This window comes from Centrocercus urophasianus, unplaced genomic scaffold, assembly GCF_019232065.1.
Source record: "Centrocercus urophasianus isolate 14NV4802_14NV808 unplaced genomic scaffold, USGS_Curo_1.0 seq_14, whole genome shotgun sequence".
NCBI lineage: Eukaryota > Metazoa > Chordata > Aves > Galliformes > Phasianidae > Centrocercus > Centrocercus urophasianus.
In genome coordinates this window covers 48496334-48510682 of record NW_024884586.1, presented here as the reverse complement: position 1 = coordinate 48510682, position 14349 = coordinate 48496334, and the positions used below count along the sequence as shown (strand labels likewise).

At 45.4% G+C, this 14349-nt stretch overlaps 1 protein-coding gene and 1 non-coding gene across 2 annotated transcripts; one reads left to right on the top strand and one right to left on the bottom strand.

The window, feature by feature from the left end:
- Nucleotides 1-820: 820 nt before the first annotated feature.
- TRNAK-CUU lies at nucleotides 821-893 on the bottom strand. The gene has a single exon. It is a non-coding gene; the product is annotated as a tRNA-Lys (tRNA).
- A 160-nt stretch (nucleotides 894-1053) lies between these two features.
- Nucleotides 1054-10438, top strand: PSMA3 (proteasome 20S subunit alpha 3). The gene is made up of 11 exons (XM_042814058.1): nucleotides 1054-1132; nucleotides 1431-1513; nucleotides 2276-2399; nucleotides 2855-2956; nucleotides 3089-3162; nucleotides 3796-3868; nucleotides 5216-5281; nucleotides 7459-7505; nucleotides 9492-9559; nucleotides 9696-9760; nucleotides 10261-10438. The coding sequence occupies exons 1-11, from the start codon at nucleotides 1112-1114 to the stop codon at nucleotides 10303-10305; spliced, it is 768 nt and encodes a 255-aa protein (XP_042669992.1). The 5' UTR covers nucleotides 1054-1111; the 3' UTR covers nucleotides 10306-10438.
- The last annotated feature ends 3911 nt before the right edge of the window (nucleotides 10439-14349 follow it).

The window sequence follows — 14349 nt, the reverse complement described above, 5'->3', positions numbered from 1 at the left end:
TATCAGTAGGATTTTGATATGGAGTTATCTGTGTGTGATGCCATTAACTATGACCAGTGTGGGTGTTCTGGGGGAGTACAGGGTCGTTCCTGACACTGTGTGTGGAATTGTGTTCATGTGCTGTTTAAAGATGAATTCTGTTAACTCCTGTGCTACTGTGTCACCCAGTGAAGAAATGGTTGTAGTCACGAGTTGTAGCTGAGTGAGGTCTGTTATTTATTGGTGCAGTAAATAATGTTGTGAAGGTGCTTTGATGTCAAGGAATCTTGGACCTCACTGCAATGCCACATTTAGAAGTCGCTTGTTTGCCCTCCTTTCCCTACCAGAATCATTAAACTTCATTGTCCTGCAGCAGTACGAAATGAAAATGCACCACGTGGTTCAGTGCTTGGGAGAAATGTCCGCTTTGATCTTAACACTGAATCGGGCATCGCTGTGAGCTCCTCTTAGCAGCTCTGCTGCGGTTCTGGGGCGCGGCTGCGCGTTTCAGCACTCATTTCTTCGCTCCTGGAGCTGCTGTGTGCCAGCTCCTGACCGGCTCCCCGTGCGATGCGATGGCCTTGCTAAGAACGAACTTCGTCACGAGGCTCGGGCTCCGGCCGACGGGCGGCGGTCAGAGCGGGGCGCTGCTGCCTGCGTTCACCCGTGCCGTCAGCCGCACCGCAGGAGCGCTGAAACGGTCCCTGCTCGCAGATCTGCCTTGAACAACGGCTGCGCTGCCTGCGCCAAAAGCAGCGCCTCGAGGATGTGGGAGCTGAGCTGCCCCCTGCTCTGCGCTGCCCCGCGCAGGAGCCCTGTCATGCGGGAGCAAAACAACTTCCGCCCAACGTGGGGCTCGAACCCACGACCCTGGGATTAAGAGTCCCATGCTCTACCGACTGAGCTAGCCGGGCGCTGGTGAGCGCTGTCTCAGCACGTACTGTTCACCACATGACGAGCGCGCGTGTATCGATTCTAACAGACGTCACCGCCCCGCTCACCGAGACCCCGCCTCCGGAGAGCGCCGATTGGCCAATGGAGCGGCCAATGGGATCGCGCGTTGTTGGGCCGTCCGGAGCGCGAGCGAGGCCGGGGCGGGAGGGGGGCTGCGTGCGACCGAGGCGGCGCCGCCATGAGCTCCATCGGCACCGGGGTGAGCGCGGGCCGCGCGGCGGCGTGGGGCGGCTCCGGGCAGTCGGGGCGCGGCGGCGGTCGGTTGTTTCCCCTCAGCCGGGCCGGAGCGGGGCTGCGGCCGCTGCTGAGTCACCGCGGCCCGTTAGGCCGAGCGGCGCGCCGCAGCGTGAGGGGTTGGGGCGGCTGCGGGTCGGCGCTCTGCCGGGCAGCGCCGCTGCCTTTGGCCGCGTGGAGCCCTGCGGTCGGCTGCTGGGCGCCTGCTGCCAGAATAACGGGCTGTGCCGCGGGTTTGCTCAGCAATGCTTTCTCTTCTTCAGTACGACCTGTCGGCCTCCACCTTTTCTCCCGACGGCAGGGTGTTCCAGGTTGAATACGCGATGAAGGCGGTGGAGAACAGCAGGTAGGACGTGGCTGCGTTGCTCTTTGTGAGTTGGCCTTTTTCAAAGCAGCTGGTGGCTTTGCGGGTGGTACTCGTTGAACGACGGTGTCCCTGCCCTCAGTTTGGGAGGCTTCTAATAGGGTAGAAACGGTGCGATGGTTTCTGCCTGCTTTGTTGTGGAGAACGCAAAGCAGGGCTGTAAGCTTACCCTGTGCGATCAGGTAATAAGTCACAGGCTGTGGGACAAGGCTAGACTGCAGACATCATTAGTATGTATAAAGTGCTGAGCTGCTGGGGGAGCAGAGCTGTCAGAGTACCTAAGGACTCGTTTTGTGGGTGTGAATTGGGGCACTGAAAGGCTGATGGGCTCAGAAAGAAATCAGTGCTCACTTTGGTGTTTCAGGTCAGGGCACTGCAGGGGCAGTGGCTCTGCAGTTCCTACAGACACTGCATGCGTTCTGTCCTCAGTTCTTTGGGTAAGGGCTCCTCAGCCTCTTCCACCTTTGAAAATGCGTTTATTTGCTTACTCTGCGCCCCGCTTTGTTTTCTTTGGGCACGAAGTGGAGCATTGTAACAGGCCTACTTGGGTGGAAATTATGTCATTGTGTCATTTGATCACTGGTTGCCAACCCTGCCCACACGGGGCTGGAGCTCAGTGACATTTAAAGTCCCTTCCAACCTAAGCCACTCTATGATTCTATCCAGAATTGTATTAATTCTTTGTTACTTATCTTCACAGTTCTATTCTGTGTAAGAAGAATTTCCCTTTCTCTTGTCTTTCAGTACAGCAATCGGGATAAGATGCAAAGATGGTGTTGTCTTTGGTGTAGAAAAACTCGTTCTGTCCAAGCTGTATGAAGAGGGTTCCAATAAACGCCTCTTCAACGTCGATCGGCACGTTGGAATGGTGAGGAGCTCTTAATTCTTCATGGAAAAGGGCTTCCTATTCCAAGGTGGAAATGCACAGAGCTCAGAATCGATAATAAAGAGGTTGTGGAAGCTGTGTTAGGCTTTCTGTGCATGTAGAAATGCCACTGGGTTGGTTGTTTGGTTTTTGTTTTTTGGGCTATTTTCCTGCAGTTCTTCTTGATTGCACACACACACAGAATTCCAGACTTAAAACAGAAGATCAGCACGTGTTTTGAAGCTGTCTAAAATTTTCTGGGAGCTGCTCAGATTGTTTTGGTTATTAATTTTCCTAGACAAAAATTCAAAACTGTATTAGCATCAAATCATTGACGTGTTGTAAGCTGGCTAGCAGGAAGTTGATGGAACTCGTCTGTAAGGATTAAGCCATGAGATTAGGCTATCGTGAGCTTTTTATGAGCAACATTTGGACTGTGATGGCAATTCTCCTTTCAGGCAGTGGCAGGACTGCTGGCAGATGCTCGTTCGCTGGCAGACATAGCTAGAGAAGAAGCTTCTAACTTCAGGACTAACTATGGCTATGATATTCCACTGAAGGTAAGAAATCGGCACGGTTCACTCGGAGTTTTTGGCTTTCTTAATCTTGGCACTGATAACCTCAAGTTACAACCCGTAATGAACTTATTTCTGCAAATAAAGGCCTGCAATAATTTTTCTTTTTCCCCTTAGCATCTTGCAGACAGAGTGGCCATGTACGTGCATGCATACACACTGTACAGCGCTGTCAGACCTTTTGGTTGCAGGTAGGTCTGTGGCAGGGGGTTGGAGACTTATGATCCTTGAGGTCCCTTCCAGCCTAGGCCATTCTGTGATTCTGTGACAGCTCTTTCCAACGCCTGCTTGTTTGCAAAGATCTTTTGTTTCAGAAGTGCTGGAGCTACTTCTGTTTCCTAAAAGCCTTTTTCAAATTTGATACTGGTGACTGGGGAGTGGAAAGAGGTTCCCCTGTCCTTTTTTTTGTGTGTGTGTGTGTGTGAAGCTTTAGGTGAAAAATCCATGTATGCATAAGAGCAAACCAGGCTCTGTATAGACTGCATGCCTGTCCCTCAGGTTTAAAGCTGAGGAGTTGAATCTGTATCAGTACTGAAAGCAGAACTTGTCTCTGTGGTCGTCCCCTAAAGAATAAGTAATAACTGCCATGCAGCTGGAGTACCGAAGGACAATTAAACTGAGGTCTGCTGTTTAGTTATAGTTAAGTAAAATGTTTCTGGCAAATTGCAGGTCCTTAGGTGTCACAGTAACATGGAGCCTTCAGACAGACTGCTTACAGAACCTAGTAGGGGTTATGCACAGAGTGAAGGAATCCTGACTTGATTCAGCTGTTGTCATGTGTGGGTTGGGAGAACAACTGTTTGATTTCACTTTTTCTCACCCAGTTTCATGTTGGGGTCCTATGATGAAGATGACGGTGCACAACTGTACATGATTGATCCATCAGGAGTTTCATACGTGAGTTTTTCAGAAATATTTGTCTTTAAGTTGCTCTTTTAAAAGTTTCTAATTTGGAAATCAGTAACACGGTGTGTATTTTTTACATTGTAAGCACATAAAACCTGTTTTTAAAGCTGGTCTTTAAGAAATCTGGGAGTTCATTCCACCTGGCTGCATGCAATGAAAAGTCCCATCCACTGCAGCCCAGAAGGCCAACTGTGCTCTGGGCTGCATTAAAAAAGGAGCAGCCAGCAGGGAGAGGGAGATGATTGTCCCCCTCTACTCAGCTCTTGTGAGGCCCAATCTGCAGGGCTGCGTCCAGGCCTGGGGCCCCCAGTACAGGAAGGATGTGGAGCTCTTGGAGTGGGTCCAGAGGAGGGCACTGAGATGATCAGAGGGCTGGAGCACCTCTGCTACGAGGAAAGGTTGAGGGAACTGGGCTTGTTTAGCTTGGAGGAGAGAAGGCTCTGGGGAGACCTCAGTGTGGCCTTCCAGTACTTGAAGGGAGTGTATAAACAGGAGGGAGAGCAACTGGTGGATAGTGATAGGACAAGGGGGAATGGTTTTAAACTGAGGCAGGGGGGCTTAGATTAGTATGAGGAGGAAGTTTTTCAGCCAGAGGGTGGTGAGGCACTGGCACAGGCTGCCCAAGGAGGCTGTGGATGCCCCATCCCTGCAGGCATTCAAGGCCAGGCTGGATGTGGCTCTGGGCAGCCTGGGCTGCTGGTTGGCCACCTGCACACAGCAGGGGGTTGGAACTGGATGAGTATTGTGCTCCTGTGCAACCCAGGCCATTCTATGATTGCCAAGAGATGTGAGTATTGCAGTGATGCTCCACTCACAAAATACTGAGGTACAGAGGTTCAGACGAAGGCTGCTAACAGCAATTCAAGTCAAAGGAGACATTTCTGTTTGTTGTTATGTATAAAGTGATACAAACACACTCGTCTGCTTTTATTATTTTTCTTTCAATACATCTAATGTCTCTACTGTTGGAAGTGCTGAGGTTTGTGTGCTTACACTTCAAAGTATTTTCATGATAGGTGGGATTTTGTGTTGGTTTTCTCTTTGTACACGTTTGTTATAGAACTTTTCTAATTCTAGTTTCTTTTAATTATAGCAAAAGATCCATTGCAGCAAACTGTGCAGATACGTTTCTGCACAGAGGAACTACTGAGCACTGCTGTCAAGGGTGGCAGTGCCTGAACTGCTAACTTGGGGATCTTGTCTGAGAGAGAACAGCACCAATGTCTGCTGTATCTGCCTTCTTGTTACAGGAGGGAAGGAGTTGTTATATGCTGTGTAACAGTAAGAAAGGATGTAGTTTTCCATTCACCTTGCACCTCTTCTGTTTCATTTTTTTAGGGTTATTGGGGCTGTGCCATCGGTAAAGCCAGGCAGGCTGCAAAAACAGAGATTGAAAAACTTCAGGTATGGTGTTTCAGTTTTATTGTGCTGCTTTCAGGACAGATGTTTCTACATCACATTATTACCTTTTTGGATGCCTTAAATACATAAAGTACAAGAGAAGCTGAAGTATTTCCTCATAAGTTGTCTTAAGTTCTATGGTAGCAGTATTTCTGGCATCTTGACCCTGGGCAATGGGTCAATGCTTGGCAAGCACACACTTTTAAAAAGGGAAGCACAAACATGCACTCCTTTGTATACTCTACACTGTATACTCTGCTTGCCCCTTACAGCTTTCACCTACAAATGTACACCACAGCTGTGCACTGAAATCTCAGTTCATCCAGTGAACTTCCATTGGTGGTGGTGAAGTATGACAGCTGAAAAATTACAAGGGAGGTGAAAAATATTGTAAGTCTCAGTTAATTTAAGTCTTGAATCTGGTCAGAAGCTTGAACACCAAATGGAAAGTAGGAATCCTGCAAGATCATCTGATCTTGATACTGGAATCTTGGCATCTGAGAAGTTGTCGTTTCTATTTCCATGTGTGCAAAGTGATATAAAGATGTTATGTTGGGTAATGTCTGACTTACCAAAAAATGTTTTCTCTGCAGTTCTTGGATTTTCAAAAGCTTTTTATTGCCTAATTTTTTTGTAGAGCTGTAGAATTTGTATTCCTTGAACTTCATAGTAGGACCTGTAAAGCTCAGTAGATGAGAACAGGGGTGTGCCATGCAGCACAGCTGCACTGTTCTGTCACGGCTTGTTTGCAGGATGCCTTCAGTGTGATGTGGTCAGAGCAGCACGAAGCAAGTGCAGTCTTGTGTGCTGATGCTTTTTGTTAACTGTGGGCTGGACAGGTTCCAGCTCAGAGCTGATTTTGTTCAGGTAAATTTCTGATCAAATGACAAAATGTAAATGGAAAGAAGACAAGAAGTACAAACGCTTTTGTGGAGTTGATGATGACAGTTTGTGAGGGTGAAGAGCGGTAGGACAAGGGGAAATGATTTTAAACTGAGACAGGGGAGGTTTAGGTTGGATATAAGGAGGAAGTTTTTCCCCCAGAGGGTGGTGAGGCACTGGCACAGGTTGCCCAAGGAGGCTGTGGATGCCCCATCCCTGCAGGCATTCAAGGCCAGGCTGGATGTGGCTCTGGGCAGCCTGGGCTGCTGGTTGGCGACCTGCACACAGCAGGGGGTTGGAGCTGGATGAGCGCTGTGCTCCTTTGCAACCCAGGCCATGCTAGGATTCTATGATTCTATGATATGGCCTATAGCAGCCTATTAGCTACAGTTCTGTCCTGTGAAATGTGACTGTACATGGGAAGAAAGAGGTGAGAATATCATCATAACCTTGAAACCTGTCTGACAGGTACTGCAGTGCAGATGCTGGATGTGGGAGGGGATGCAGTACATGAAACCTGCAAATGTAGCTTATCCTGCAAGTGGGGCACGCTGCACTGATCACATCTGTTGCATGTCATGCAAACATTTGACATCTTGTGTCATTGGAGTGTACTTGGACCTTTTCATCTCCTCTACAGTGCTGCTCACGTGATTTTCAGATACTATTTAAAGCTTTTTATGTATGGACATAATCAAAATTGGTTGGATTTTGTGTTGAGGGACATGGCTCAGTGAGTGCTACTGGTGACAGGTGGATGGTTGGATTGGATGATCTTGAAGGTCTTTTCCAACCTTGGTGATTCTGTGATAATTACAATCAATTTCTGCGTTATGGGTTGAGCCACAAGTGGAAGGGCTGGGACAGTGTGCCTCTGTCTGTTTAGGAAACTTCTTGGAATGCAAATGTGACAGCACATCTACCTAAGCAGGCACGTTTCATTTTCCTCTGGCCCATTGCTTGCTTGGGTGTGTGCCTTACACACATAGGAAGCACTGCCAGACTCAGCATGAAAAGAGCTGCTGTCCTTGGCCAGCTTCTCAACACCAACTTCCTCTCTATGAATTTGAAACCTGTTTGAGAATCTGAGATGGTAAACTACGTTTAGCTAATGAGTTCGACATGGTGTAAAATATGCTGCTCTAATCAGTAATGACAGATATGTTCTTGTGAGTGAAAGATGCATTGTAGAGAATGAATTCCACTGCACTCAAGCTCCTAGGCACGTCACAGTCACTTGTTTGCTGGCTAAATGCAAAACAGGACGCTGTGTTAAGCTGTATGTTTGTTGTCTGCAGATGAAGGAAATGACTTGCCGTGACGTTGTGAAGGAGGTTGCGAAAATGTAAGTCTCCAGTGTGCTTCTCCAACTCAGCAGAAATGTGTTCTGGTGAGCTTGTGGCTTCAAACTGAAACTGTTCCCTTGACGTTGGGTACCAGGTTTCACTTTTGTAGATGAGTGCTCATGCTGACTCTAGTATGGTGTTCTGTTAATGTTTGCCTTCTCAGATGGGAAGTGCTGCTCAGTACTGAGAAATGACAAAAGATGGGAAAAATAAGCATTATAATCTTATTGCTCTGTGCTAGAGGTGTGATTTACAGCTGTGGTGAATTAATGCTTGAACTGTCTGAATTGGTCACTGGTTTTCATATATATATAGCTGGTGGTAGATGGGGGAGGCTCTTCAGTGTGTTGATCCTCATTACTGAGTAAATGCAACACTGAGTGTAGTGTAGTTACAGGGCAAAACCACATCATTATGTAAATCATGTACTAGCAAGGGGGGGGAAAGATACCAGGAAGGCTTCTGCTAAGGTAGAATATAAGTTGGCCAGTAGTAATCGTGAAAATACTTGGAGGGAAGATTGAGGTTGGATGTCAGGGGGAAGTTCTTTGCTATGAGAGTGGTGAGGTGCTGGAACAGCTGCCCAGAGAGGCTGTGATGCCCCGTCCATCCCTGGAGGTGTTCAAGGCCAGGTTGGATGGGGCCCTGGGCAGCCTGGGCTGCTGTGAAATGTGGAGGTTGGTGGCCCTGCATTGGTGGGGGGTTGGAGCTTCGTGATCTTTGAGAGGTCCTTTCCAACCCGGGCCATTCTGTGATCTCTTCAGCTAAACACAGGTATTCTTTCAGCTATCTGCAATACTTCATGCTTGCAGGGATACTTCGGGCTACTTCAGGGATACTGCACTTGTCCCAAATCTAGTAATATGCAGCTGTAGAAATAATTTTCAGCCTTTTATGGCTGTTCCTTGGAGGTTATAAAGAAGTAATAAATGTTTCCATCAATGGTGTTGCAGCATGCGAGTTTATTTCTGAGCCTGTGTCAGAGGCTATCATGTCACTGCTAAAGGAAAGAATGTGTGGGCTCTCTGTTCCTGAAACCTAACAAGGACCTCAAAACAATTCCGAAACCACAAACGAGGCACAGGCCTTCCAATGCTTACAGACCTTCTGTTCTTCAATTCTGCTTCAGCTCAAAACTTAGCAGCAATTTGAGGTAGTTCTGTTTTTTTATAAATCTTAAGCCTAGTCCTGGCATCGCTCAGCAAACATTTTAATCATTTCTTAATCCTAAAGCAAAGGCCAGCAGCTATTACAAGCTCTTGAAGAAACTGTATTGCTGCTGAAAAGCCTGCAAACAGCTTAGCACTTCACAAACACCTGTAGGTGGACCTAATCATCATCAAGTCTAGTCTTAACAGTGACAGAGTATGCATACAGTGTTTGTTTGGACACGTTTCACAAGACCTTTATCAAACATGAATGAAAAGCATCTGCTTTTTCAGTGAAGGTGTCCTTCCTTCTGCTGTCCCCAAACTTCCTATGCTGGCTAGAAGTAGTTTTGTGTATTTCAGCTTTGGTCTTTTTGAGGGAATACTACCTCAACAAAGAAGGCTGTAAGTTGTAGGCATAGCAGGCAGGATGGAGATCTCTGTGTTGCACATCAGAAGATGTTATGGTGTTCAGATTCACTCTCAAGTATAAGCTAAAGTAAGATTTACAAGGGCAATGCAGGATGTTCCTGCTGTAAAGGTGAGGTTCTCAGCAGGGTTATTCAGCATCTCACCTAGATGGGTAACTTGCATCTCATCTGTAGTCATGCAATATCCTGTTTCAGCAATGCTCACCTCCACAGTATTCTCTGATGTAGTTTTTTCTCTTGGAATGGCATGAACACAAAGGAGAGTTTGAGGAGAAAGCAGGGGGGAAGCTTCTATTGCATGTAAGAAATGGTGTTTCAAAAAGAGTAAGAAATCCGCGAAAGGAAGAAAGTAGATTTTGCCTGTCACCAAATCTGTTCTAACCTCTACCCTCTGTATTCTTTCCAGAATCTACATCGTTCACGATGAAGTAAAGGACAAAGCTTTTGAGTTGGAACTCAGCTGGGTTGGAGAAAGTAAGGCACTTCTAAATTTCTGTGAACATCCTAGGAAGCTTCTCATTGTCTGTATTTAAGAGAACATAGAGAAGCAATGTTTTATTATCACAGTGTTGTGTGAATTCTATCTAATAGGTACTCTTTTTATTTGCAGTAACCAATGGAAAACATGAAATTGTTCCCAAAGACATTAGGGAAGAAGCAGAAAAATATGCCAAGGTAAGGTCTGACATCACTGATGTCATCTCAGTGCTGCTCTTAACAAATCTGGAATAGAATGAAGTAAGGAGCAGGATTGTAGCATTGCAATGACTAGAGAAGTCTAGCTGCACAAATCACCTGCACCTGGGATATCTCCTGATGAGAGAACTGTGAAGCTCTCTCCATGCAATCCAGAGATGGTTCATTATTAAATACACTGCATGGCAGCAGGCTTGCCATCTCATTTCTCCTTCAGAAATGAATATATGAGCTCTTCAGTAGTTACAGAAGTGAATGGGAAATGCAGCGAGTCATGTTAACTAAAATACCTTTTATAAAGGCAACCAACTAGAAAAAGCTGCTCCTCCAGCATCTGCCAGCTTTGCATTTGCTTTAAAGGCAGTATATATTCTTAAGTAGAAACCAGGCCTGCTAAATAGCAGCCTTTGTATGTGTGAAAAAAACTGTAAAACAACAGCAAAACTCCCTTTTTTAATTAAACTTTTTTTTCTAAATAGGAATCTTTGAAAGAGGAGGATGAATCAGATGATGAGAATATGTAACACATTGTTACTTCAAGACAAGTTTGACTTAGTACAGGTTTGTTTATAATGGATTAACCATGGGATGCTCCTATGTACTGCTGGAGGAAACTGAGTGACCAACTTGCACTAATAAATTTTCCATTTTACCGTCTGTTAGCTTTTATTTCAGAGTAAGAATGCATCTGTATTCTGAACTGCACTATATATCAAAACGGTCATTAAGAGGGGAAGATGTGCTCATGCTGCTGTAGCTGCTGCTTGCCACAGCAGAACTTTTGAACCAGGCTGGTCACAGGAAGGGCAGCTGCTTAGGAAGCTTACAGGTCTCTTGTTTACTGGCTTAACCAGCCAGTGTCCTTATTCTCAGTTGTCACAGCAGCAGCTTCCAGTTCTCTCTCCAGGCAGAGGAGAAAAGCAGCTCCTTTACAGCTTGATCTGCTGTCAGTTTAGGTGACACATGCAGCTGACAACTTCAACCAGCCTCCAGAAAAACACTTTAATTTGGAGTATTAAGCCCCAAATGGGACTAATGAAAACTAATTCCAAGTAGTCCTTGTGTTAACTTGCAGAGCTGAACTGTTTGCTTTTTGCTGTTTTATTCCAGTTTTATAACTTAACAGATCTCAGCTTTACATTTATTAACAGCTACCCCACTGTAGTTCTGTAAATCAGTTCTGAATCCATTGTTGGCCTTCCTAGGAGCTAAAAATCATCTCTCGTGGTTTCTCTTCCTGGTCCTTAGGAAAATAGACAGCATTTAGCCCCAAGAAGTCACTTACAAATCTTGAAACAAGGTACCAAATTCATCTGGTTACCACTTCAGAACTCAAAACAGAGGTCTTGTGTGCATACCTAAAATTCTAATGGTCATCTGTAGTCTGAAATGCATGCTTTCCTAACAGATCAAATGCTTCAGTAGTACTTACTATTAGTAATGACCAGCCCTTTAAAAAAAACAAAACCTCCCTCCCTTCAGTTCTAATAGTTTTTGTACTTTTAAAAAGCTCTGCAGTCTCTTTTCTAATGGCATTACAGGATGCAGGTTCTGTTTCTTTTTGGTGGCAAGGTAAAGGAAATGCAGATAGATGGCTCTGTGTCAGTGCTTAATGACAGTCTCAGGCTTAAGCCTGGGCTAGAGTAAGCCACGTGGAACCCTTGCCTTTCCAGCTTTTAGCACAGCTGTCAAATTGCTACAACTCTATCAGGCCTCCCTGAAGTACGATTAATCATGACTGATGAACAGCTTCCTCGAGTGCTGTCACCTGAGGCAACAGTGGAGTGATACATAAACCTGAACCTGAGTCAGGCTGAGTTTTGTGTTGCATTCAGTCTGAATTTACTACTAAAGCTTATTGCCAGTTTGGCTGAGTCAGTGAAATCCAGTCAGTAAACTTATCTCAGCCTGAAGCACGTGCTGAGGACTGCTCTTCCACTTGCTTTAATGCAACAACATGATTGTAAACCTAAAAAAACCTTGCTGATAAGCTGTAAGTGAAAATAAAGAGCTATCCCTACAAGCAGCCACACCCTTCTAATCCTTTCAGAGCCATTTAGGACTGGGTACAGGAAATGTAACAGTCTTACAAGCCATGTTACTGGGTTAAGAGAGAAGGGCAAGTCTAGCTGTAATTACAGATACTTCCTTACCCTTCAGGCTTAAACAGTATCTAGGAGTCAGACTTAAAAGCTCAACAGCTGACCAGGTACCTGAAAGCTTCCATCAGATTCCTGTAGCTTCACACCCAGGGCAGGGCTGACAAAGTACAGGTGCAGAGAGGAAGGCCTGGAAGAGCTGTTACCCAAGGCAGAGTAGCCACACACTCCCATCTTTTAACATGCCAGGTGACTGGGGCAACCAAACCAGTGCCCCTGTTCAGAGCTGACTGGAACAGATGCAGGCTCAGTGATAAACTCAACAAGGCCTAACAGCAGCAGCCTCTAACAGTGGCCTCTGAAGACTCCCAGAGCCAGCTGAACCAGCAATGCCTCCCTGCAGAAATAAGGTTTCAATCCCCCTCTCTGAAGAAAGGAGCTTCTACGGTTGGCCTGGAAATGGTTGTTTTTAAGTTGGGTTTAACAGTGAGATGCAAGAGTATACTGCAAGGACAATGAACATGCCCTCAGTAAGGCAGAAGATTTCCGAATCTCTGATTTCAGCAAGAGGTGATTCCTAACATTCATTTTTATTATTCCTGACAAGAGTACTGGGAAGTTTTAGTTTTGAAGATACCAGAAAGGCATAATTTGTCCATACCACGGCAGCACTTCTCGCTTCAGGCTTAACAAGTAACCTACTTAGTCTGGGCTCTGGTCATTTATGGGAATACATAATAGAACAGAAAGTCACATACCCACTTGGAATGCACAACTGCAGTTCTTGCCATGCTGGAACACAACTTCAAAGTATTAAAGGCAAATACCATTGCTTGACATCAAAGTTCATGCTCTAATGGAACACCAGAAGAAAGCTGGTCTATACAATTGTTTGTTTCTCTCTCAGCTTAAAGTCATCCTTCCGTTCCACCACAGAAAGGGTTAGAAATGCACAGATCCAACAAAGAAGGGTAGAACATACATGAGAATCCTTTTCTTCCCAAGTCTCACTCACCCACTGATAGCTATTCAGCAGCTGATGAATCACTGCTGCTGTGATGTACAGCTAGGAATGCCGCAGTCCCTGTTGCAGTCACTGTGTCCACACACAGAGGCGTTGCTCTAGAAAATTAAGGGGACTAAGGTGAACCTCAGGTGCCAAGTTTATACATACTCCCATATCTAGTTTACATTTATCTCCATGACTGCTTTTAGGACTTGCAGCTGTGATTGCAGTGTTCAAAAAAACAAATCACATTTAAACTGCAGCATCAGAGTAATCCATTTCCATGGACTGCACTGTTTTCACAAGATTTTGGATAACATCTTCATTCCAAGTTTTGTTACTACTGATTAAATTACTTTAAGATTGAGCTGTTGGAATATCACAGAAAAAACCCACGTGTCAAGTTTCTGTTATGACAGATAAACACAAGGATAGCTTCACAATAAATACTACTCATCTGTAGTTGGTGCTGACTCAGAAAGGAAGCAGTTCAAACAATTCCAAGCAGGCCTGAGCTATGCCAGGCATCGGGTCATTTGTCACTTCTCATAACCATAGATAGCATGATGGCCTAAGGTTAAACCCCCCCCTTCCCTGCATGTTCCACTGCCCACATGGGTCCAATAATAGGTGAGATGCTATTTGGCCCCACAGCCCTGGTCATCTCTAAGGAAGGGGCTTTGATAGCACTGCACATGGTAGTGCTTTTCCTTAGCACTTAACTGTTAGCAATGCAAAGGTACAGAAAACTGAGCTGCTTAAGATACATCACTGAATGATAACCATAAGCCAGAATTTCAGGACTGAAGATAAACATAGGATTTTGAGTGCATAACACCACCAAACACAGCAAAGAGATCATTCTCTTCCCCTCCTCCTCTTTCTGTTGCACACCTCTAAGATGATGACTAGTTTTTACTCTACACACCAGTTTTTCAAGTTATGTGCAGTAAGGAAGTTACCTTTACCTAACAATTGACAGCTATTTGGAGACATTTACTGCCTCTGCCTTTCCCTATTAGATGAGCTTGCCATCCCTTATTTCCAGTGACACAGAGCTGCAGGGAACAGGCTGTAGAAGAGGTAAGAGTGGAGCCTTACTGCCATGCATTTACCAGACAGACAGTATTGGAGAACACAGGATCTACAACTGAGCTCAAAGCCAGTCTCTCATTTCCAGATGCAGTGCTCTTTCATCTTCATACCGCTATTAAAGGACTCTGAAGCAGTTGTTTAAAAATGGTTCTTAGGATTGCTGTGCAAACCAAAAATGGACAACCAGAATAAAGCAGACAGCAGCCTTGCATAGTTTGTAGTCCAAACACATGTCATCAGATACAGGGAAAAGTTAAATCCTCTGAAGTTTCTCCTAAAGGTAGTATAAGAACTACCCACAAAAGATACCATTTTAATTGACGTGGTAAGACAAGCCCAATAAAAGGTTAGATAAAACATGGGGTGGT

Excerpts from the sequence above, each read along its gene's own strand:
- PSMA3 (XM_042814058.1), top strand. The coding sequence starts at position 1,112 with ATGAGCTCCATCGGCACCGGG. Across the intron at positions 1,133-1,430 it reads TGAGCTCCATCGGCACCGGG|TACGACCTGTCGGCCTCCAC; the intron begins GTGAGCGCGGGC and ends TCTCTTCTTCAG. Across the intron at positions 5,282-7,458 it reads CAGAGATTGAAAAACTTCAG|ATGAAGGAAATGACTTGCCG; the intron begins GTATGGTGTTTC and ends TGTTGTCTGCAG.